The sequence below is a fragment of the Monodelphis domestica genome, chromosome 4 (genome assembly GCF_027887165.1).
Source record: "Monodelphis domestica isolate mMonDom1 chromosome 4, mMonDom1.pri, whole genome shotgun sequence".
Classification (NCBI taxonomy): Eukaryota; Metazoa; Chordata; class Mammalia; order Didelphimorphia; family Didelphidae; genus Monodelphis; species Monodelphis domestica.
The window spans coordinates 266210470-266234797 of NC_077230.1; the positions used below are offsets into that span (position 1 = coordinate 266210470).

The 24328-nt window shown below is 35.1% G+C and overlaps 1 protein-coding gene across 23 annotated transcripts in view; it reads right to left on the reverse strand.

The window, feature by feature from the left end:
* The window catches only part of CEP295 (centrosomal protein 295), a 257489-nt gene that overhangs the window by 108071 nt on the left and 125090 nt on the right, over positions 1-24328 (reverse strand). For 17 of the 23 annotated variants that reach the window (XM_056794492.1, XM_056794485.1, XM_056794501.1 and 14 more), the window contains 7 exons: positions 18182-18322; positions 15194-15331; positions 13198-13338; positions 11125-11265; positions 8425-8565; positions 3519-3659; positions 1236-1370 (listed from right to left, as the gene is read on the reverse strand). In XM_056794492.1, the coding sequence (XP_056650470.1) occupies positions 1236-1370; positions 3519-3659; positions 8425-8565; positions 11125-11265; positions 13198-13338; positions 15194-15331; positions 18182-18322 (978 nt within the window). The remainder of the gene's footprint in view (positions 1-1235; positions 1371-3518; positions 3660-8424; positions 8566-11124; positions 11266-13197; positions 13339-15193; positions 15332-18181; positions 18323-24328) is intronic. The other 6 variants (XM_056794503.1, XM_056794500.1, XM_056794504.1 and 3 more) reach the window with 4 other exon arrangements.

A 24328-nucleotide genomic window follows, 5' to 3' on the forward strand; every position in this document is an offset into this window, starting at 1 on the left:
GACTAGCTTCCATCTTATAGGAGGCCTCGTGGTTATACACCACCAGCCTTCCTGGTTAAGAGCTAATTAATTTCTGCCTGGATGCAGACTTGGGGCAAAACATTTAGATTGATAGAATAGATAATTTCTCTATACCCCTCATATTTCTCTTCTTTATTATTTACTTTCACTCTCTATTTACAAATACTAGTATTTATAATTTCTGACTTGAGATATAATAAATATTGGCAACCACATAATTTCATAAAATTATTATCCAACCATTAATTTTCACCTTTACACCTAGCTGCCCCCAAATTTTGTATTTTATGGAAGGATGTATATATGATGAAATGGCACAATCACCTTCCTCATAAGGTTCATTTTGATTTTTCCCAAATATTAAAGCATACTCACTGTCCAGTTATTAAACCTACTTGATCTTGTTGGATGTTTTTTATGTATTTTTATTTACTATTTTTGCACATTATGAATTATTTTTAACAGAATTTGATTCCTTTTGTTTTTAAACATAGTTATTAAGGCATAGTAATTTTTAGATATACTATATTCCAAACTTTGGTCTATAATATAATAAAATAAATAAATAAATTTATTTAAAATGTAGAGAAAATGAGAAGGGAAATTGCTATTGAGGACCTGATTCCAATTAAATAGTATAAGCAGTCTGTTGATTTTAAAAGATATTTAATAATAATTGATACACATAAAGGACTTTAAAAAAATGAAATGCTTTATCTTACTTGAGCTTCATAATATTTGTTGATACAGTCAGGTATGCCTTCCCAAAGAGAGGGACACTAATTCATAAGAGACCTGAATAAAGGAGGAGATAGAATTAGAGGGAATCTGGCTGATATAAGATGAGGAGGTAGAGGGGAAAAGAGGAAGCTCAGGATGAATGACCTCAATAAACATGAATAAAGGTTCTCAGCTGAAATGAGAGGAAGGAGAGGAAGATATGACGGATCTGAAGAGGGATGAAAAGGTTTAGAAGATCTGCTATGAAGGGTATGGGATAGGGAGTTAATTAGGTAGGTAAAAGTGTTGCCTTGGAGCAGTGAAGACCCAGTTGAAGTTATGAAATATAATTTTGTAGTAAATCAAGTCAGCATGATTGCATCATTTTCTTGTCTTTGTTCAGTAGGACAGGTACTTATTTTCTGGATCTTACTTGTATTTCAGAGCACCAAATAACTGGGGTTCTATTATATTGATAAAGATTTTATTCTTACCTGAAAAATGGATTCTAATTCACTCATTTTGTTTTCCTCTTGAATACAAGTTACCAAATCCACATCCATAATACTGATGTTACTAGTATTCTTACAAGTAAGCTCTGGTTCTTTTATAAGTTCAAACTCTGATGCCTGATGAAGAAATTAAAGAAGAAATCACAAATTTAAAAAACTTTCATCTCAGTATATCACTATTTCTGAAAATAAAAACAATCTCACCTTATATGTTCAATAACCCAGGAAATCTATACATATAAATTGCAAAGGAAAAGACCAGTTGAAAAAAATTTTAGGGAAAAAGAACCATGTCCCCTCACTCTCTTCTCCTTCCTCAAAACTCTAGGAGCCCAATATTGACAGCATGCCTATATTTATAATAAGAATAGAGGAAGAAATAATCTAGTTATTACTTGAGCAAAAACCTTCAACTTTTTACTTCTGATGATTAAATAATGCTCTCTCTCAAAGGGGATAGTAAGACCTATCCTGAGTAGGCATATTTCCCAGGTAGAAGTATTTTACTGACCATGTAAAAAGGGCAGTGGCCATTGTTCTTACTAATGTTGGAAATATATATGATCTTCTCAGGATGTAGTTAAAGTGGGAGAATTGGGAGTAAGGCAAATATTTCAGGAAAGAAGCATTATGAAGGGAAAGAATGGAGTCATGAGGGTACAAATAGCATGAAAAAGTTTTCAAAATTACAATAAAACATAGTTGTTAAAATGGACTAATATTAATGAAAGCTGAATTAGTGATGACTGGGAATGTGAGAGCATAAATTCTGCCTCTCCCTAATGAATGGAGATAACAGAAATTGACAGAAATGTGTCAGACCAAAGGTCAGATCATGAAGGCCAGATTCTTCAGATTTCTGAAGTACTTACTTTGGTACTTATTATTCTCAGTCTTAGCAGTGAAGGTACTCTGCAGTAAAGGAGGCTTGTAATCATTTAGGCCTTAGGAGATGGTCTTCATAAGTTGCTGAACTTGAAGACAGAAGGGCAAGGGCTAGTCAAAAAGAGTTATGTGACTTGCCCAGGGTCACAAAATTGGAAATTATCTCAGGTCAGATTGGTACCCAGCTCTTCTTGACTCTACACTCTATGCCTCTTGGCTGCCCCTAAATTTTGTGTTTTATAAAAGGATCTTCTGTATGATAATATAGCATAATCACAGTCTATTTGTACCTTCTTGACAAGGTTAATTCTGAATTTTCCCAAGTATTAAAGCATACTTGCTGTTCAGTTATGAAACCAACCTGCTCTTATTGGATGGTTTATACATATTTTTATTTACTATTTTTTAGATTATAAATTATTTTTTTAATTTGATTCTTTTCATTTTTAAGCATAGCCATTAAGGCATAGCAATTTTCAAATATACTATATCCCAAACTTAGGGTTTACAATTTATTTAAAATGCAGATAAAATGACAATGGAAATTACTATTGAGGACCTGGTTCTAATTAAATAGAAGAATTGGTATGCTGAAATAAAAAGACATTTAATAACTGACACACATATACGACTTTCTAAATGAAACAAAAAATGACATGCATTATTGTATTTGAGCGTTATAAAAGTTGTTGATATAGACAGATTTACCTTCACAAGCAGAAGGACCCTAATTCATAAGAGCCATGATTCAAAGCACAGATAGTATTAAAAGGAATCTGGCTCAGGGGCAGCTGGGTACTCAGTGGATTGAGAGCCAGGCCTAGAGACGGGAGGTCCTAGGTTCAAAGATGGCCTCAGCCACTTGCTAGCTGTGTGACCCTGGGCATGTCACTTGACCCCCATTGCCCATCCCTTACCACTCTTCTGCCTTGGATCCAATATACTGTATTGACTCCAAGATGGAAGGTAAGGGTTTAAAAAAAAAAAGGAATCTGGCTGATGTAAGATGAGGAGGTGGAGGGGAAAAGAGGAAGCTCTGGATGAATGACCTCAATTTTTTCAGTTAAACATAAAAAAGGTTCTTAGTTGAAGTTAGTGAGAAGCGAGGAAGATATGGCAGATTTGAAGAGGGATGTAAAGGTTTGGAGGAACTGTTGTGAAGGATATGGGATAGTGAGTTAATTAGGTAGTTAAAAGGATTGCCTTGTAGCACTAAAGACCCAGTTGAGGTTATGAAATATAATTTTGTAGATCAAGTCAGCTTGATTGTGTCTTTTTCTTGTCTTTGTTCAGTAGGATATATACTTATTTTCTGGTTCTTTTATTTCAGAACACCAAATAAGTGAGGTTCTATTAGGTTGGTAAAGATTTTATTCTTACCTGAAAAGTGGATTCAATTTCATTCATTTTATTTTCCTCTTGGATATCTGTTACCAAATCAACATCTATAATACTGATATTACTAGTCTTCTTCCAAGTAACCTCTGATTCTTCTATGATACTAACTTCAAACTCTGATTCCTGAAGAACCAATTAAATAAGAAATCACCAAGTTTAAAAAACCCTTCATCTATACTTGTCAGATCTTTGGGAAAAGAAAGACTCTAACCAAACAAGAGCTAGAAAAAAAATCACAAAATGTAAAATCAATAATTTTGATTACATCAAATTAAAAAGTTTTTGTACAAAAAAACTAATGCATCCAAAATTAGAAGGGAAGCAACAAAATGGGAAACAATCTTCAATACAAAAACCTCTGACAAAGGTCTAATTACTCAAATTTATAAAGAATTAAACTGGTTGTACAAAAAATCAAGCCATTCTCCAATTGAAAAATGGGCAAGGGACATGAATAGGCAATTTTCAGATAAATAAATCAAAACTATTAATAAGCACATGAAAAAGTGTTTTAAATCTCCTATAATCAGAGAAATGCAAATCAAAACAACTCTGCGGTATCACCTCACACCTAGCAGATTAGCTAACATGACAGTAAAGGAAAGTAATGAATGTTGGAGGGGATGTGGCAAAGATGGGACATTAATTCATTGCTGGTGGGGCTGTGAATTGATCCAATCATTCTGGAGGGCAATTTGGAACTATGCCCAAAGGGCGATAAAAGACAGTCTGCCCAACGGAATGTAATGGACTTCTCCATTATTAGCAAGGCAATGACCCTGAACAACTTGGAGGAACCTATGAGAAGAACCACTATCCACATTCAGAGGAAACACTGTGGGAGTAAAAACACAGAAGAAAAACAACCACTTGAATACATGGGTCAAAAGGATATGGTTGGGGATGAAGACTAAATGAACATCCTAGTGTAAACAACAACATGGAAATAGGTTCTGATCAAGGACACAAGTAATAACCAATGAAATTGTGCGTTGGCTGCAGGAAGAGTGGGTGGAGGGGAGGGAGGGGAATAATGTGATTATTGTAACCAAGTAATAATGTTCTAAATTGACTAAATAAACTTATTCAAATGGAAAAGAAACCCAAACAACAACAAAAAAACCCTTTCATCTTAGTAAATCGCTATTTCTGAAAATAAAATAAAACATCTCATATATTCAATAACCCAGGAAATTTATATATGGAAATTGCCAAGGAAAAGACAAGTTGAAAAGAAATTAAAGGAAAAGGAACCATGTCCTGTCACTGTCTTCTCCTTCCCCCAAACTCTAGGAGCTGTTTGATGACCTGTTCAATATTTTTTTTCCTGATATGGGGTTATTTAGGTATTCTATTTCTTCTTCTGTTAATCTAGGCAATTTATATTTTTGTAAGTATTTAATACATATAACCTAGATTACCATATTTATTCCCTATAATTGGGCATAATAGTTTTTAATGATTGCCTTAATTTCCTCTTCATTAGAGGTGAGTTGTTCCTTTCCATCTTCTTTATTATTATTATTATTAACAATAATAATAATAATGGTTTCCTTCTTTCCTTTTTTAAGTTAGATTGACCATTACTTTGTTTATTTTATTTGTTTTTTTTCAAAGTACCAGCTTCTAGTCTTATTTATTAAATCAACAGTTCTTTTACTTTCAATCTTATTAATTTCTCCTTTAATTTTTAGGATCTCTAATGTAGTTTTCTTTCATCTGAGGATTTTTAATTTGTTCACTTTCTAATTTTTTATTTGCATGACCAATTCATTGACCTCTACCCTCTGTAATATTTAATATATGAGCTCAAGGATATACATTTCCCCCTAAGTACTGCTTTGGCAGCATCTCATAGATTTTGGAAGGATGTCTCATCATTGTCATTTTCTTCAATGAAATTATTAATTATTTCTATGATTTGTTCCTTAACTAACATATTTTGGAGAATCATGTTATTTAATTTCTAATTAATTTTTTTATTTGCCTCTCCATCTACCCTTACTAATTATTATTTTCATTGCATTGTGATCTGAAAAGGTTGCATTTATTATTTCTGCTCTTTAGAACTTGTTTGCAATACTTTTATGCCCCAGTACATGGTCAATCTTTGTGAATGTACCATGTATGTACTGCTGAAAAGAAGGTGTATTCCTTTTTGTCCCCATTTATTTTTCTCCACATATCTACTAACTCTAATTTTTCTAAGATTTCATTCACTTCTCTTACCTCTTTATTTATTTTTTGGTTTGATTTATCTAGTTCTGATAGAGGAAGGTTCAGGTCTCCCACTAGTATAATTTTTCTATCTATTTCATCCTTGAGCTCCACTAGTTTCTCCTTTAGAAATTTGGATGCTATGCTATTTGGTGCAAACATGTTGAGTACTGATATTTCCTCATTGTCTATACTGCCTTTTATCAGGATGTAATTACCTTCCCTATCTCTTTTGACTAGATCTATTTTTACTTTAGCTTTGTCAGATATCATGATTGTGACTCCTGTCTTCTTCTCAGTTGATGCCCAATAGATTTTGCTCCATCTGCATACTTTTACCCTATGTGTGTCTACCTTCCTCATGTGTGTTTTTTGTAGACAGCATATGGTAGGGTTTTGGTTTCTAACCCACTCTGCTATTTGCTTGTGTATTATGCGTGAGTTCATTCTATTTACATTCAGAGTTATAATTACCAGCTGTGTATTTCCCAGCATTTTGATTTCCACTCCTAGTCCTGCCCTTTCTTCTTTCACTTTCTACTTCTATACCAGTGTTAAGTTTTTAATCATTTCCCCTAATTCCCACCCTTATTTTATTTCTCTTTGTATCCCTCTCCCTTCTTATTCCCCTCTTATTTTCTTTACAGTCTTTTTAAACTACCTCCCACCCTCTCCCTCCCTTGCATTGCTTCCCTCCTCACCAGTCAGTTTGTTAACCTTCTACTCGATAGGGCACAAATCAATTCTCTTCCAAATGGATTTGATTGTTCTTCCCTCTTTGAATCAATTTAAATGCATGTAAGAATTAAGTATTTTCTATCTCCAAACTCTTTACCCTTCCAGTGTTCTCCCACTCCCACCATTTGCTTCTTTATGACATAAATTTACTCTATTTTGTTTCTTTTCCCATTTCTCTTAGTATTAACCTTTTTTTTTTACCTCCAGTTTTATACATACACACATATATACAAATATCTATATATAGATTTATGTCTTGGCATTTCATACTATATAGTTTGTCACTGTTCCCTCTGAGTATAATTCTTCTAGCTACCCAGATGATAATAACAATTTTTAAGAGTTATTAATATCCTCTTTTCTTGAAGGGATACATATCATTTTAACTTACTGGGTCCCTTAAAAAAAGTTTTGTTGTCTTTGTTTGTTCGCTTGTTTTTTCTTTTCTCTTAATTAACTTTTGGTAATTCTCTTGAGTTCTGTGTTTGGGCATCAAATTTTCGGTTCAGGTCTGGTCTTTTCTTTAAGAATGATTGGGAGTCTTCTATTTTATTAAATGACCATACTTTCCCCTGCAAGAATATAGTCAGTTTTGCTGAGGCTCTCAGATCAGTCTGTGGGGGAGGGCTATTGAAGCTTGAGCTTCCCTTTCCTCTGAAGGCTTCTTATCTGCCCTTATTGATGAGATTGAGCCAGGGCAGAGTTGATCTGCAAAGCTGGCTGTGCCCTGAGGCCAGAACCTCCAGAAGGGGGGGAGGGCAAGATGGAGCATTTTGGCTGTGCCTGGGCTGCCTGCTCTGTGCTTCCCCTCCAGCTGCCTCTACACCACCTGTGTTCTAAGACCTGAGCCTGGCACAGCTTTGCTGATGAGGTTCTCCCTCTGTACTAGAGCCCTTGCCCACCCAGAGATTCCAGTCACCACTGGAGGCTCAGTGCTGAAGGTAGGGGAGGGGTCCTGGGACCTTCCTTCTTCCTTTCCCTTAAACCCACGTGTTCTAGAATTCAGGCTTTCAGGGTGGGGTGTACCTTTTAAGTTAGGTTGAGGAAGAGGGTTCCCTAGCTCTGTTCTGTTGTTAGATTTGGTTTTCAGTCCCCTGGAAGCATTGTATTTTTGATCGGTGAGGAAGGGTTTACGGAGATCAGAATTTTTGCTTCCTCTAAGTCACCATCTTCTATGAGTTATTTTTAAACAGAATTTGATTCTTTTCATTTTTAAACATAGCAACTAAGGCATAGTAATTTTCAGATATACTATATCCCAAACTTTGGTCTTACAATTTATTTCAAACTCAGAGAAAATGACAATGGAAATTACTATTGATGACCTGGTTCTAATTATATAGAAGAAATGGTACGGTAAAATAAAAAAAAATTAATAACTGACACACATAGAGGACTTCATAAATGAAAAAAAATGACCTGCATTATCATATTTGAGCTTCATAACAGTTGTTGATGTAGACAGGTTTACCTTCACAAGCAGAGGGACCCTCATTCATAAGAGACATGATTCAAAGAAGAGATAGAATAGGAAGGAATCTGGCCAATGTAAGATGAGGAGGTGGGGAAAAGAGGAAGCTCTGGATGAATGACCTCAATTTTATCAGTTAAATATGAAAAAGAGTTCTTAGCTTAAGTTAAAAGGGAGGAGAGGAAGATATAACAAATTTGAAGAAGAAGGAAAAGGTTTAGAAGATCTGCTATGAAGGGTATGGGACAGGGAGTTAATTAGGTAGGTAGAAGGATTGCCTTGCATCAATGAAGATTCAGTTGAGGTTATGTAATATAAATTTGAAGAAGAACAAGTCAGCATGATTGTATCATTTTCTTGCCTTTGTTTAGTAGTATATGTACTTATTTCCTGGTTCTTAGCCTTATTTCAGAATGTCAAATACATAGGGTTTTATTAGTCTGGTAAACTTTTCATTCTTACCTGAACATTGGATTCTAATTCACTCAATTTGTTTTCCTCTTGGATACATGTTCCAAAATCAATATCTATAATACTGATATTACTTGTCTTCTTCCAAGTAAGTTCTGATTCTTCTTTGATACTAATTTCAATCTCTGATTCCTAAAAAACCAATTAAATAAGAAATCACCAATTAAAAATATTTTTTAATATATCACTATTTCTGAAAATAAAATAAAACATATTTCCTTATATATCAATAACCCAGGAAATCTATATAAGGAAATTGCCAGGGAAAAGACCAGTTAAAAAAATAAAGGAAAAAGAACCATGTCCCCTCACTTTCTTCTCCTTCCTCAAAACTCTAGGAGCCCAACAGAAACAGCATTCCTATATTTAGGAAAGCAACAGAGGTTGAAATATTCTAGTTATTGCATAAGCAAAAAGCCTTCCACTTTTTATTTCTGATGGTTAATCATGCTCACTCTCAAAGGGGATAGTAAGATCTAACCTGAGTGGGCACATTTCCCAGGCAGAAGTATTTTACTGACCATGGAAAAAGCGCAGTGGCCAGTGGACTTGCTACTATTGGCGGTACACATGATCTTATCAGGATGTACACTACAGTGGGAGTAAGGCGAATATTGCAGGAAAGAGGCATCAAGAAGGGAAAGAATGGAGTGATGGGGGTACAAATAGCATAAAAAAGTGTTCAGAATTATAATAAAACAGTTTTTAAAATGGACTAATATCAATAAAAGCTGAGTTATGGGATGACTGGGAGTGTGAGAGCACAAATTCTGCTTCTCCCTAATGAATGGAGATAAAAGGGAGTGACAGAAATGTGTCATGTAGGCCAGATTCTTCAGATTTCTAAAGTACTGACTTTGGTACTTTTTATTCACAGTCTTAGTAGTGAAGGAACTCTATTGTCAATGAGGTTTTTAATCATTTAAGTCTTATGAGTTTAAGGTTTAAATTCAGGGATTTATACTAAATATAAGAGTTATAAAGTTATATTGTGGTCAGCAATTTTAAAATATTAGAGGTTAAGTTAAAATGACTTTTTAAAAAAAGAGGTGGAATGAGTGAAAGTGGAAAAGTATTGATAAAGAGACAGATTTTTAGAAGCCTACCAGCCCTTCTCCAGTGAAGTTTGGCTCAGCCGCAGCAGGGGCTTCACTACATCCTTTGCCTCCAGGAGGATTTCCCAGTAATCCTCAACCAGAAGTCCCATTGTTGTCTTCAGCCAGAGTTCCACCAATGTAGCCTTTACCAAAGCCAAGGTAGGAATCTCAGCCACTTATCCAGAAAGCCAATGCAGGATCCAGGGAAAACGTCTCCTCCAAGACTAGGCAGAAATCTCAGCCACTCACTAAAGGCCAGGAAAGGAATTTCTGGAACTGATATCTCTGAACACCAGGAAGGAATCTTCAGAACCAATCTCTCCAAATGCCAGGAAGGAAAGACCCATAGTCCACGCTGGTTTCTTTTATGCTCCTCTTTTCCAGGTCACTTCCTGTCTCTCCCCCTCTTCACAGAAACCAATGGCAGTCTTTCAATTTGCCTAGCACTGCCCAAGGGTGGTGGCAGTGGCCTTTGGAGGTGTTATCTTACTCTATTAAGTGACTCCTAAATTCTCTTATTTAGTGTTAAGTAGGGGTACTCCAAGTTCTGAGCTAAAAATAGTCAAGGGGAGAATTAATCCTATTTTCACAGATGGTCTTCATGAGTTTCTGAATTATAAGACAGAAGGGTAATCAAAAAGGATTAAGTGGCTTGCTCAGGGTCACAAAACTGGGAATTATCTCAGGTCAGATTGGTATCCAGCTCCTCCTCACTCTATCCTCTATGCCTCCTAGCTGCCCCCCAATTTAGTGTTTGGTAAAAGGATCTTCTGTATGATGATATGGCACAATCACAGTCTATTTGTAACTTCCTGACAAGGTTAATTATGAATTTTCCCAAGTATTGAAGCATATACCGTGTCCGGTTATGCAATCTACTAGGTCTTCTTGGATACTTTTTATGTATTTTTATTCACTATTTTTGCAAATTAGAAATTATTTATAAACAGAATTTGATTCCTTTCTTTTTAAACATATCCATTAAGGCATAGTAATTTTCAGAGATACTATATACCAAACTTTGGTCTTATAATTTATTTAAAATTTGGAGAAAATAACAAGGGAAATTGCTATTGATGGCTACATTCTAATTAAATAGTAGAAGTGGTCTGCTGAAGTTAAAAAAAATTTAATAATAACTGACACATATATAGGACTTTAAAAAATGAAAAAAAAAGTGACATGCATCATCATATATGAACTTCATAGCAGTTGTTGATGTAGGCAGATTTACCTTTACAAGCAGAGGGACCCTCATTCATAAGAGACATGATTATGATTCAAAGAGGAGATAGAATAGAAAGGAATCTGGCCAATGTAAGATGAGGAGGTGGAGGGGAAAAGAGGAGGCTCTGGATGAATGATCTTAATTTTTTTTAGTTAAACATGAAAATGGGTTCTCGGCTTAAGTGATAGGGAGAAAAAGAAGATATGACAGATTTGAAGAGGGATGAAAATGTTTAGAAGAGCTGCTCTGAAGGGCATGAGATAGTGAGTTAAGAAGGCAAATAAAAGGATTGCTTTGCAGCCTTATTGTATTTCAGAACACCAAATAAGTGGGTTTCTATTAGAGAGGTAAAGTTTTTCTTCTTACCTGCACATTGGATTCTAATTCACTCATTTTGTTTTCCTCTTGGTTCTCTGTTACCAAATCGACATCTATAATACTCATATTACTAGTCTTCTTCCAAGTAAGCTCTGATTCTTCTATGATACTAATCTCAAACTCTGAGTCCTGAAGAAGCAATTAAATAAGAAACCAAGTTTAAAAAAACCTTTTTTGAGTATATCACTATTTCTGAAAATAAAATGAAATATCTCTCCTGATATATTCAATAACTCAGGAAATCTATACATATAAATTGCCAAGGAAAAGACCAGTTGAAAAAAAAAGGAAAAAGAACCATGTCCTCTCACTGTCTTCTCCTTCCTCAAAACTCTTAGAGCCCAACAGTGACAGCATGCCTATCTATATTTATAATAGGAATAGAGGAAGAAATAATCCAATTATTACATGATCAAAAACCTTTCACTTATAACTTCTAAAGATTAAATAATGCTCTCTTTCAAAGGGGATAGTAACACCTATCCTGAATGGGCACATCTCCCAGGCAGAAGTATCTTACTGACCATGGTAAAAGGCAGTGGCCACTGGTCTCACTTCTTTTGGGGGTATCTTATCAGGATGTATGCTATAGTGCCAGAATGGCTAATTGTTCAGGAAATAAAGAACCAGCATGAAGGGAAAGAATGGAGTGACGAGGGTATAAACAGTTTGCAGAAGTTTTGAAAATGCAATAAAACAAAGCAGTTAAGATGGGCTAACATCAATAAAAGCTGAATAATGAGATGACTGGGAGTATGAGAGCACAAATTCTCCTCCCTAATGAATGTAGGTAACAGGAAGTGACAGAAATCTGTTAGACCAATAGTCCAATCATGCAGCCCAGCTTTTACAGATATCTTTAAGTACTGACTTTGGTACTTAATATTCACAGTCTTAGCAGTGAAGGTACTCTTCTGTCAAGGAGGACTGTAATCATTTAGGCCTTAGGAGATGTTCTTCATCTGAATAGATGTTCATCTACTGAACAGGAAGGCAAAAGGGCCAGGGCTAGGCAAAAAGTGTTAAGTGACTTGCCAGATCACAAAGTTGGGAATTGTCTCAGGTCAGATTGAAACCCCAGTTCTCCTGACTCTACCCTCTATGCCTCCTAGCTGCCCCCAAATTTTGTGTTTTATGAAAGGATCTTCTGTATGATGAAATGGCACAAGCACAGTCTATTTGTACCTTCCTGACAAGGTTCATTCTGAATTTTCCTAAGTATTAAAGCATACTCACTGTCCAGTTATGAAATCTAACTGATATTGTTGGATTCTTTTAATTTATTCTTTTTGCAAATTATAAATAATTTTTAACAGAATTCAAATCCTTTCTTTTTAAACATATTCATTAAGACATAGTAATTTTCAGATATACTATATTCCAAACTTTGGTCTTACAATTTAAAATGTGGAGAAAAAGACAAGGAAAATTGCTATTGGGGACTTGGTTCTAAATAAATAGAAGAAATGGTCTGCTGAAGTAAAAAAACACCCAACATTTAATAATAAGTGACACATATATAGGACTTTAAAAGTGAAAAAAAGTAACATGCATTATCATATTTGAGCTTCATAACAGTTGTTGATATAGACAGATTTACTAGCAGAGGGACCCTCATTCATAAGAGACATGATTCAGAGGGTAGATAGAATAGAAAGGAATCTGGTCGATGTAAGATGAGGAAGTGGAGGGGAAAAGAGGAAGCTCTGGATGAATGACCTCAGTTTTATCAGTTAAAAATGAAAAAAGGTTCTTAGCTTAATAAGTTAGAGGGAGGAGAGGAAGATATGACAGATTTGAAGAGGAGGGAAAAGACTTAGAAGAGCTGTTGTGAAGGGTATGGGATAGTGAGTTAATTAGGCAAGTAAAAGGATTACCTTGCAGCAATGAAGACCCAGTTGAAGTTATGTAATATAAATCTGAAGAAGATTAAGTCAGCAAGATTGTGCCATTATCTGCCCTTTTTTCAGTAGGACATGTACTTATTTTCTGGTTCTTACTTCTATTTCCGAACACTAAATAAATGGGGTTTTATTAGATTGGTAAAGATTTTATCCTTACCTGAAAATTGGATTTGATTTCACTCATTTTGTCTTCCTCTTGGGTATGTGTTACCAAATCAACATTTATAATACTGTTATTACTAGTCTTCTTCCAAGTAAGCTCTGATTTTTCTGTGATACTAACTTCAAACTCTGATGTCTTAAGAAGAAATTAAATAAGAAATCACCATGTTTAAAAAACACTTTTTTTGAGAATGTTACTATTTCTGAAAACAAAATAAAATATCTATCCTTATATATTAAAAAACCCAGGAAATTTGTGTAGGGAAATTGCCAAGGAAAAGACCAGTTGAGAAAAAAAATTTAAAGGAAAAAGAATCATGCCCCCTCACTGTCTTCTCCTTCAAAGGTTCAAAACTCTAGGAGCCCAACATAAATATCATGCCAATATTTATAACAGGAACAGAGGTAGAAATAATCCATTCATTGCATGAGCAAAAACCTTCCACCTTTTACTTCCAATGATTAAATAATGCTCTCTGTCAAAGGTGATAGTAACACCTATCCTGAGTGGGCAAATCTCCCAGGCAGAAGTATTTTACTGAACATGGAAAAAGTGCAGTGGCCAGTGGACTCACTACTATTGGGGGTATACATGATCTTATCAGTATGTACAGTACAGTGGGAGTAAGAGTGATGAGGGTACAAATAACATGCAAAAGTTTTGAGAATGCAATAAAATGCGGCAATCAAGATGGGCTAATATCAATAAAAGCTGAGTTATGGGATGCCTGGGAATGTGAGAGCACAAATTCTTCTTCTCTCCAATAAATGGAGATAACAGGAAGTGACAGAAATGTGTCAGACCAAAAGTCAGATCATGCAGGTCGGATTCTTCAGATTTTTAAAGTACTGACTTGGGTACTTTTTATTCACAGTCTTAGCAGTGAAGGTAGTCTCATGTTAATGAGGTTTGGAATCATTTAGGTCTTAGGAGATGGTCTTTATGAGTTGCTGAAATCTAAACAGAAGGACCAGGGCTAGGCATTAGGGTTAAGTGACTTGCCCAGGGTCACAAAACTGGTAACTGTCTGAGGCCAGATTAGAAGCCAGGTCCTCATGGCTCTATACTCTCTGCCTCCTAGCTGCCCCCAAATTTTGTGTTTTATGAAAGGATCTTCTGTAAAATGAAATGGCACAATCACTATTTGTACCTTCCTGATAAGGTTCAGCATGAATTATCCCAAGTATTAAAGCATACTCACTATCCAGTTTTGAAACCTAGCTGATCTTCTTGGATTTTTAAATATATTATTTATTTACTATTTTTTGCAGATTGTAAATTATTTTTAAATAAAATTTGATTCCTTTCATTTTTTAAAACATATCCATGAAAGCATAGTAATTTCAGTTATACTATATTCTAAGCTTTGGCCTTACAATTTATTTAATATACAGAGAAAATGAGAAGGGAAATCCTTATTGAGGACCTGTTTCTTAATTAAATAGTAGATGTGGTCTGCTGAAGTAAAAAGACATTGAAATAATAACTGATACAAATATGGAACTTCATAAATGAAAAAAAAGACATGCATCACCATATTTGAGCTTCATAACCTTTGTTAATATAGACAGGTTCACAAGCAGAGGGATCGTAATCTATAAGAACCATGACTCAAAGAGGAGATATTATTAAAAGGAATTTGGCTGATATAAGATGAGGAGGTGGAGGGGAAAAGAGGAAGCTCTGGATGAGTGACCTCAATTTTTTCAGTTAAACATGAATAAATGTTCTCAGCTGAAGTGAGAGGGAGGAGAGGAAGATATGACAGATGTGAAGGAGGGATGAAAAGGTTTAGAAGAACTTCTGTGAAGGATATGGGAAATGGAATTAATTAGGATTGCCTTGCAGTAATGAAGACTCATTTGAAGTTATGTAATATAAATTTAAAGTAGATGAAGTCAGCATGATTGTGTCATTTTCTTGCTTTTGTTCAGTACAACATATACTTATTTCCTGGGGTCTTTTAGATTGGTAAAGTTTTTATTCTTACCTGAATATTGGACTCTAATTCACTCATTTTATTTTCCTCTTGGATATGTGTTACCAAATTGACATTTATAATACTGATGTTACTAGTCTTTTGAGTAAGCTCTGATTTTTCTATGATACTAGCTTCAAACTCTGATGCCTAAAGAAGAAATTAAATGAGAAATCACCAAATTTAAAAAAAACCCTTTGTCTTAGTATGTCATTTCTGAAAATAAACTAAAATATCTCTCCCTAGATAGTCAATAATGAATGGAAATCTATGTAGGGAAATTGCCCAGGAAAAGCAAGTTAAAAAAAATTAAAGGAAAAAGATCCATGTCCCCTTACTGTCTTCTCCTTCCTCAAAACTCTAGAAGCCTAAGAGAAATAATCCAGTTATTGCATGAGCAAAAGCCTTCCACTTTTTATTTCTGATGTTTAATAATGATCTCTCTCAAAGGGGATAGTAAGACCTAACCTGAGTGGGCACATTTCCCAGGCAGAAGTGTTTTACTGACCATGGAAAAAAGCACAGTGGCCACTGACATCACTACTGTTGGAGGTATACATGATCTTATCATGATGTACACTACAGTGGGAGTAAGGCGGATGGTTCAGGAAATAAAGAAGCATCATGAAGGGAAAGAATGGAGTGATGGGGGTACAAATAGCATGAAAAAGTTTTGAGAATACAATAAAACACAGCAGTTAAGATGGGCTAATATCAATAAAAGTTGAGTTATGGGATGACTGGGAGTATGAGAGCACAAATTCTCCTTCTCCCCAATGAATGCAGATAACAGGAAGTGACAGAAATGTGTCAAAACATGCAGGCCAGATTCTTCAGATTTCTGAAGTACTTACTTTGGTATTTTTTATTCACAGTCTTAGCAGTGTCAAAGAACTTTGTAATCATTTAGGTCTTAGGAGATAGTCTTCATGAGTTGCTGAAATCTAAACAGAAGGGCCAGGGCTAGGCATATAGGGTTAAGTGATTTTCCCAGGGTCACAAAACTGGTAACTGTCTGAGGCTAGATTGGAACCCAGGTCCTCTTGACTCTCTACTCTATGCCTCCTGGCTGCACCCAAATTTTGTTTTTTATGAAAGGATCTTCTGTATGATAAAATGGCACAATCACAGTCTATTTGTACCTTCCTGATAAGATTCATTATGAATTTTCCCAAGTATTAAAGCATACACTGTGAATATTAAAATTGCTCAGACTATACCTTAGAAGATTTGGTTAAGCTATTCCCCTATTGTAACAATGGAGGTACTTGGTCAGGAATGTATTGAGAACTTTAAAATTACTCCACCCTGCTCAGACAGTGCCTTAGGGGAAGATAAGGTTGCAAACTCCTGATTGAACAATGAAAAGTCCTGAACTCATACTTATAGTGAAGCAAAAACCCTAAGCTAGGTGGTCTATTTTTAGATCTAATACAAAAGGGTGCTAAGTACCTATAAAGCTTAAATTAATCACTTAAAGGTCAAGCAATTTACAAAAGGCAAGCTTAACAAAATAGGGGTGAAGTTTTAGTCTACCCAGAGAAGGTGAGAACTAAAGAGTGGTGAGAACTAAAAATGGGCAGTCCTGGGAAAAAGTGTCTACTGTGATGGTAGATGTGAAAATTTAGGGGAGGTGACACAAGAGAAAATTTCTTTAAAAGGAGAATTCAATTCAGTTTGTTTTTGTAGTTCAGTTTGGGAGCTGAATTGGAGGAGGTCAGGAGTTCAGAGGAGGGTCTCTGAACTCAGTTCAGGAGTTGAGGATTTCAATGAAGGATGAGAGCTTGCTTGGGACGATCTTGTGGTGAGTGATAAAGACTGACTAGTCTCCCTTAAGGCTCAAGCCTAGGCCATTTGGCCTAGGCCCTTTCTACTATTTTCTTTTTCTTTCTCTCTTCCCTTAATTCCTTCATTTGTATTAATTAAAATCTCCATAAAACTCAGCTGACTTGGGTATTTTCATATTTGGGAATTTTCCCATGATGACCACTTATTTTTTATTTAAATCAAGACACTAAAAATTATCTTTACAGTTTGGCCAAATCCTTTACAGTTTTGGCAGTTCACAGTCTTGGCAACTCACATTTTTCACTGTTACAATACCCTGTCCAGATATGAAATCAACCTGGAATTGTTGGATTCATTTTATCTATTTCTCTTTATTATTTTTGCAGATTATAAATTATTTATAAACAAAATTTGATTCCCTTTGTTTTAAACATAGCCATTAAGGCATAGTAATTTTCAAATATACTATATCCCAAACTTTGGTCTTATAATTTATTTACAATTTAGAGAAAATGACAAGGAAAATTGCTATTAAGGACCATACTCTAAAAGAGCTATAGAAAAAAAATTTAATAACTGACACATATATGGGACTTTAAAAATGAAAAAAAAGTGACATGTATTATCATATTTGAGCTTCATAACAGTTGTTGATGTAAACAGTTTTACCTTCACAAGCAGAGACCTCAAAAAATTGAGGTCATTCATCCAGAGAATCATGAGAGACATGATTCAGAGAGGAGATAATATTAAAAGGTAACTAGCTATTGTAAAATGAGGAGGTAAAGGGGAAAAGAGGAAGCTAATATTAAAAGGTAACTAGTTATTGTAAAATGAGGAGGTAAGGGGGAAAAGAGGAAGCTCTGGATGAATGACCTCAATTTTTTCAGTTAAATATGAAAAAAAGTTCTCAGCTTAAGATAGAGGGAGGAGAGGAAGATATGACAGATTTGAAGAGGAAGGAAAAGGTTTAGAAGAGCTGCTGTGAAGGGTATGGGATAGTAAGTTAATTAAGTAGGTAAAATGATTGCCTTGAAGCAATGAGGACTCAGTTGAGGTTATGCAATATAAATTTCAAATAGATCAAGTCATGATTGTGTCATTTTCTTGCCTTTGTTCAGGAGGACATGTACTTATTTCCTGGTTGTCAGTTGTATTTCAGAATGCCAAATAAGTGGGATTCTATTAGGTTGGTAAAGTTTTTATTCTTACCTGAACATTGGATTCTAATTTACTCATTTTGTTTTCCTCTTGAATATGCGTTACCAAATCAATATCTATAATACTGATGTTACTAGTCTTCTTCCAAGTAAGTTCTGATTTTTCTATGATGCTAACTTCAAACTCTGATTTCTGGAAAAGCAATTAAATAAGAAATCAAGATATTTAAAAAACCTTTATTTCTTAGTATATCTATTTCTAAAACTAAAATAAAACATCTCTCCTTATATATTCAATAACCCAGCAAATCTATGCAGGGAAATTGTCAAAGAAACAGTATGCCAATATTTAGGAAGGGTATAGAGGAAGAAATAATCCAGTTATTGCACGAGAAGAAACCTTTCAATTTTATTTCTGATGATTAAATGATGTTCTCTTAAGAATTATGGGAAGATTTATCTTTTTTATAAACTTTCATTTATTTAATTGATTTAGAATATTTTCCCATGGTTAGATGACTCATGTTCTTTCTCTCCCCTCCTCCCTCTCCTCTCCCATAGCTGATGAGTAATTCCACTGGGTTTTACATGTAGCATTGTTCAAAACCTATTTCCATATTATTAATATTTGCAATAGAGTGGTCATTTAGATTCTACTTCCCCAATAATATCCCCTTCAAATCATGTGATAAATCATATGTTTTTCTTCTCGGTTTCTGCTCCCACAGTTCTTCCTCTGAATGTGGATAGCATTCTTTCTCATAGGTCTCTCAGAATTGTCCTGGATCATTGAATTGTTGCTAGTAGAGAAGTCCATTACGTTTGATTGAACCACAGTATATCAGTCTCTGTGTACAACTTTTTTCTTGTTCTGCTATTCTCACTCTGCATCAATTCCTGGAAGTGGTTCTAGTCCCCATGGAATTCCTCCACTTTATTATTCCTTTGAGCACAATAATATTCCACCACCAACATATACCATAATTTGTTCATCCATTCCTCAATTGAAGGGTATCCCCTCATTTTCCAATTTTTTTTTGCCACCACAAGAGTGTGACTATGAATATTTTTTTTTAAACCTTTACCTTCCATCTTGGAGTCAATACTGTGTATTGGCTCCAAGGCAGAAGAGTGGTAAGGGCTAGGCAATGGGGGTCAAGTGACTTGCCCAGGGTCACACAGCTGGGAAGTGTCTGAGGCCAGATTTGAACCTAGGACGTCCCGTCTCTGGGGCTGGTTCTCAATCCACTGAGGTACCCAGCTGGCCCCGGCTATTAATATTTTTGTAAAAGTATTTTTCCTTATTATCTCTTGTTGGGTACAAACTCAGAAGTGCTATGGCTGGATCAAAAGGCAGGCAGTCTTTTAATGCTGTTTGCTCATAATAATTCCAAATTGCCTTTCAAAATGGTTGGATCAATTTACAACTCACCAGCAGTGTATTAGTGTCTCAATTTTGCCACATCTTCTCCAACATTTATTATTTCCCTTCACTGTCATATTGACCAATAGGCTAGGTGTGAGGTGTTTCTCAGAGTTGTTTTGATTTGCATTTCTAGTAAGACATCTTGGGGGGTGGGGAGGAAGCTGGTTGGCAATTGAGAGTCAGGCCTATAGACAGGAGGTCCTAGATTCAAATTTGCCCTCAGACACTTCCTAGCTGTGTGGTCCTGCAAGTCACTTACCCCCCATTGCCTAGCTCTTACCACTCTTCTGCCTTAGAATCAATATACAGTATTGATTCCAAGAGAGAAGGTAAAGGTTAAAAAAAAAAAAGATCCTGAGTTGGCACATTTACCAGGCAGAAGTATTTTACTGACCATGGAAAAAGAGCAATGGTTATTGGTCTCACCACTGTTCAAAGAAAAATGATCTTATCAAGATGTATGCTGCAGTCGGAGTAAGGCAAATGTTTGAGGAAAAAAAGAGGCATCATGACCGGAAAGAATGGAGTGATGAGGTTACAAATAGCATGAGAACGTTTTCAGAATACAATAAAACACAGCAATTAAGATGGGCTAATATCAATGAAAACTAAGTTATGGGATTACTAGGTGTGAGAGCACAAATTCTCCTCCCTAATGAATGCAGATAATAAGAAGTGACAGAAATGTGTCAGATCATGCAGGTCAGATTCTTCAGATTTCTAAAGTACTGACTTTGGTACTTATTATTCAGTCTTAGCAGTGAAGTTACTCTCCTGTCAAGGAGCTTTGTAATCATTTAGGTCTTAGAAGATGGTCTTTATGAGTTGCTGAAATCTAAACAGAAGGGCCAGGGCTAGGCATATAGGGTTAAGTGACTTGCCAGAATCACAAAGTTAGGAATTGTCGAAGGCCAGATTGAAACCCAGGTCCTCTTGACTCTACACTCAATACCTCCTGTCTGTCCCCCAATTTTGTTTTTTTGAAAGAATCTTCTGTATGATGAAATGGCACAATCACAGTTTATTTTAACTTCCTGACAATGTTCATTTTGAATTTTCCCAAATATTAAAGCGTATTTGCTGTCCAGTTATAAAACCTACATTGTCATGTTGGATTCTTTTAATGTACTTTGATTTGCTATTTTTGCTGATTGTAAATTATTTTTAAAAAGAAATTGATTCCTTTTATCACAAAGCATTGCAATTAAAGTCATAGTAATTTTCAGATATACTTCAGATACACTAACCCAACCTCTGCTCTTACAGTTTATTTAAAATGTGGAAAAAAATTACAAGGGAAATTGCTATTAATGATCTGACTCTAATTAAATAGAAGAAATGGGTTGCTGAAGTAAAAAGGCATTTAATAATAAGATACACATATAGGATTTTTAAAATGAAAGAAATGACATGCATTATCTCATTTGAGCTTCAAAACAGCTGTTAATGTAGACAGGGCTACCTTGGCAAGGAAAGAGACCTTAATTCATAAGAGACATGATTCAAAGAGGAGATAGAATTAGAAGGAATCTGGCTGATATAAGATGAGGAGGTGGAGGAGAAAAAAATGAATGACAACAATTTTTTTTTCAGTAAAGCATAAGGAAAGGTTCTCAGCTGAAGTGGGTAGGAGGAGAGGAAGACATGGGAGATTTGAAGAGGGATAAAAAGGTTTGGAAGAGCTGCTGAAGGATATGGAATAGTGAGTTAATTAGGTAGGTAAAAGGATTGCCTCATAGCATTGAAGACCCAGTTGAGGTTATGCAATATAAATTTGTAGTAGATCAAGTCAGCATGTTTGTGTCATTTTCTTTGCCTTTGTTCAGTAGGAAATGTATAAGAAAAGTGGTGAATGCTGGGCATGATGCAACATTCAAACTTGGCAAAGCAATTTCTGTATGATATGATCTCCTGCCTTTATAAACCTTCCTATCATGCATCCCACCATCCCACTTAAACTACTCTTTTGAAAGTGAATCAAATCTTTTTCTGCTTTTGTTTTAATTGAATTTTTTGATTACACATAGAAACAATTTTTGACAATTATTTTCTAATATTTTATAATTCAGACTCTCTCCCTCCCTCCTTTCCCAAAGTCCCTTAGCTGGCAAATAGTCTGAAATAGGTTATATCAGTGTTTTCTTGCAATACACATTTCCATATTCCCTATCTCATGGCTGAATACACATATCACATATATAAAACAAAACATGATGGAAATAAAATGAAGGATGGTATGCTTTGATCTGCAATCTGGTTCCCATGGTTTAACTTCTTTAACTGTGGTTATTGATTTTCTAAAGGATAAGTCCTTTGGAGTTATCTTGGAACCCTGTTTTGTTGATAATAATTTAGTCCACAATTGATTATTATACAATATTTCTGTTACTTTATACACTATTCTCCTAGTTCTGTTCACTTAATTTTGCATAAATTCATAGAAGTCCTGCTTTTTCTGAACTCATACGGTTCATCATTTTTTATGGTGCAATAGTTTTCCATTACAACCATATTCCAAGGCTTTGTTTTGTAATTCCCCAATTGAAGAGGTCATACCTACATTTTTTGCTACAAAAAAAGGTGCTAAAAAGATTTTTGTGCAAGTAGATAATTTTTCCTTACCTCTGATCTCTTTGGGATATAGGCCCAGTATTGGTGTCGCTTGGTCCAAATGGTATGCATATTTTTTTGGACCTTTGGGCATAATTCCTTATTGCTTTTCAGAAGGGTTACTGTTCACAGATCCACTAACAGTGCATTAGTTTCTGAATTTCCTCACATCTGCAACATTTATCCGTTTTCCTTTTTGGTCATATTAGCTCCTCTGATAAGTGTGAGGTGGTATTTCAGAGTTGTTTTAATTTTCATTTCTCTAATCAATAGTGATTTGGATCATTTCTACATATGACTATGGCTATTTAAAATTTTTTTTGATCTGAGAATTGCCTGTACATATCGTTAGACTATTTGTCAATTGGTGAATATTGTGTGTTCTTGTAATTTTGGTTCAGTTCTCTATATATTTGAAAAATGAGGCCTTTGTCAAAGATACCTGCTATAAAATTCACATACCCCCAATTTGTTATCTCCCTTCTAACTTTGGTTGCATTGGTTTTTTTTTTTTACAGAAACTTTTAAATTTATTAAAACTATTCATTTCATTGTAATGTTCTCTCTGTCTTGTTTGGTTACAAAATCTTCCCTTAAACATAAGTCTGACAGGTAAACTTTTCCATGTTCCTCTAATTTGTTTATGATGCCACCCTATATTTCTAAGTTGAGTATCCATTTTGATTTTGTCTTGGTATGTGGTGTGAAATGTTGGCATATGCTGAGTTTCTGCTGTATTGTTTTCCAGTTTTCCCAGCAATTATTGTCAAATGGTGAGTTCTTTCCCTAATAGCTTAGATAGATCTTTAGATTTACAGAACACTGGGTTACTATGGTCATTAACTACTATGTGTTCATTTCCTAATTATTCTATTGATCCACTCCTCTATTTCTTAGTCAGTACCAGATTGTTTTTGAAAAAAATTACTAATATTTTATTTTAAATTCAATTACCTGAAAAAACATTTTTAGACTTTCATTTTCTTTGAATTTGAGCCAAAATCTCACCCTAACTCCCTCCCTCCTCCCTGAAATGGCAAGCAATCTGATATTGATTTCACAGGTTGTAAGAGTGTAAAACATTTTTCCTTATTAGTCTTATTGTGAAAGAGAATCCAACTAAACAAAAGTGTGGAGATAAAGTGAAATATAGTATATCTCAGTCTACATTTAGACTCCATCAGTTCTCTCTCTAGAGGAAGATGTTATTTTTCATCATGAATTCTTTAAGATTTTCTTGGATCACCATTGCTAAGAAAAGCTAAGTCATTCATAAATGATCATCACATAATATTGCTGTTACTATATACAATGTTCTCTTGGTTCTGCTTACTTCACTTTACATCAGTTCTTGCATGCAGGTCTTTCCAGGTCTTTCTTTTCTTTTCTTTTTTTTAAACTCTTGCCTTTTGTCTTAGAATCAATGATGTGTATTGGTTCCAAGGCAGAAGAATGGTAAGGGCTAGGCAGTGAGGGTCAAGTGACTTGCCCCGGGTCACACAGCTAGGAAATGTCTGAGGTCAAATTTGAACCCAGGAGCTCCAGTCTCTGAGTCTGACTCTCAATCCACTGAGCTACATAGCTGTCCCCCAGGTCTTTCTTAAATCATCCCCCACATCATTTCTTACAGCACAGTAGTATTCCATTCATAATTATATAGTAGTACAATTTGTTCAGCCATTTCCTAATTGATGGACTTATGTTCAATTTCCAATTCTTTGTTCACCACAAAAAGAGCTGCAATGAATATTTTTATGCCAAAAGGTCCTTTCCTCCTTTTAAAAACCTCTTTGGGTTACAGAGCCAGTAATGGTATTGCTAGGTGAAAGGGTATGCATAGTTTAAATTGTAAAAATAATGGGCAAAAAATTGTAAAAATAAGAGATCAATGGATTGATTATGGGTTATAAACTGATTTTGATTGCTTGCTATGCTCACAAAGTATCTTCAGTTTATATCAGTCAAGTGAAGCTCATAAGTGAACTTCTCTTCAGGGCCAGACACAAGGATGGTAAAAACCTCTTGTTATAAAAAAATAAAATATTTATTGAAATATAAGGATAAAAAGAATTTCTAACTCTAAGGGATTCTGACTCCACCCAAATAAAACTCCCTGGTTCTGCAAGGAAGTGCTTCTCCTGTGTCCACAGGCTACACTGATCC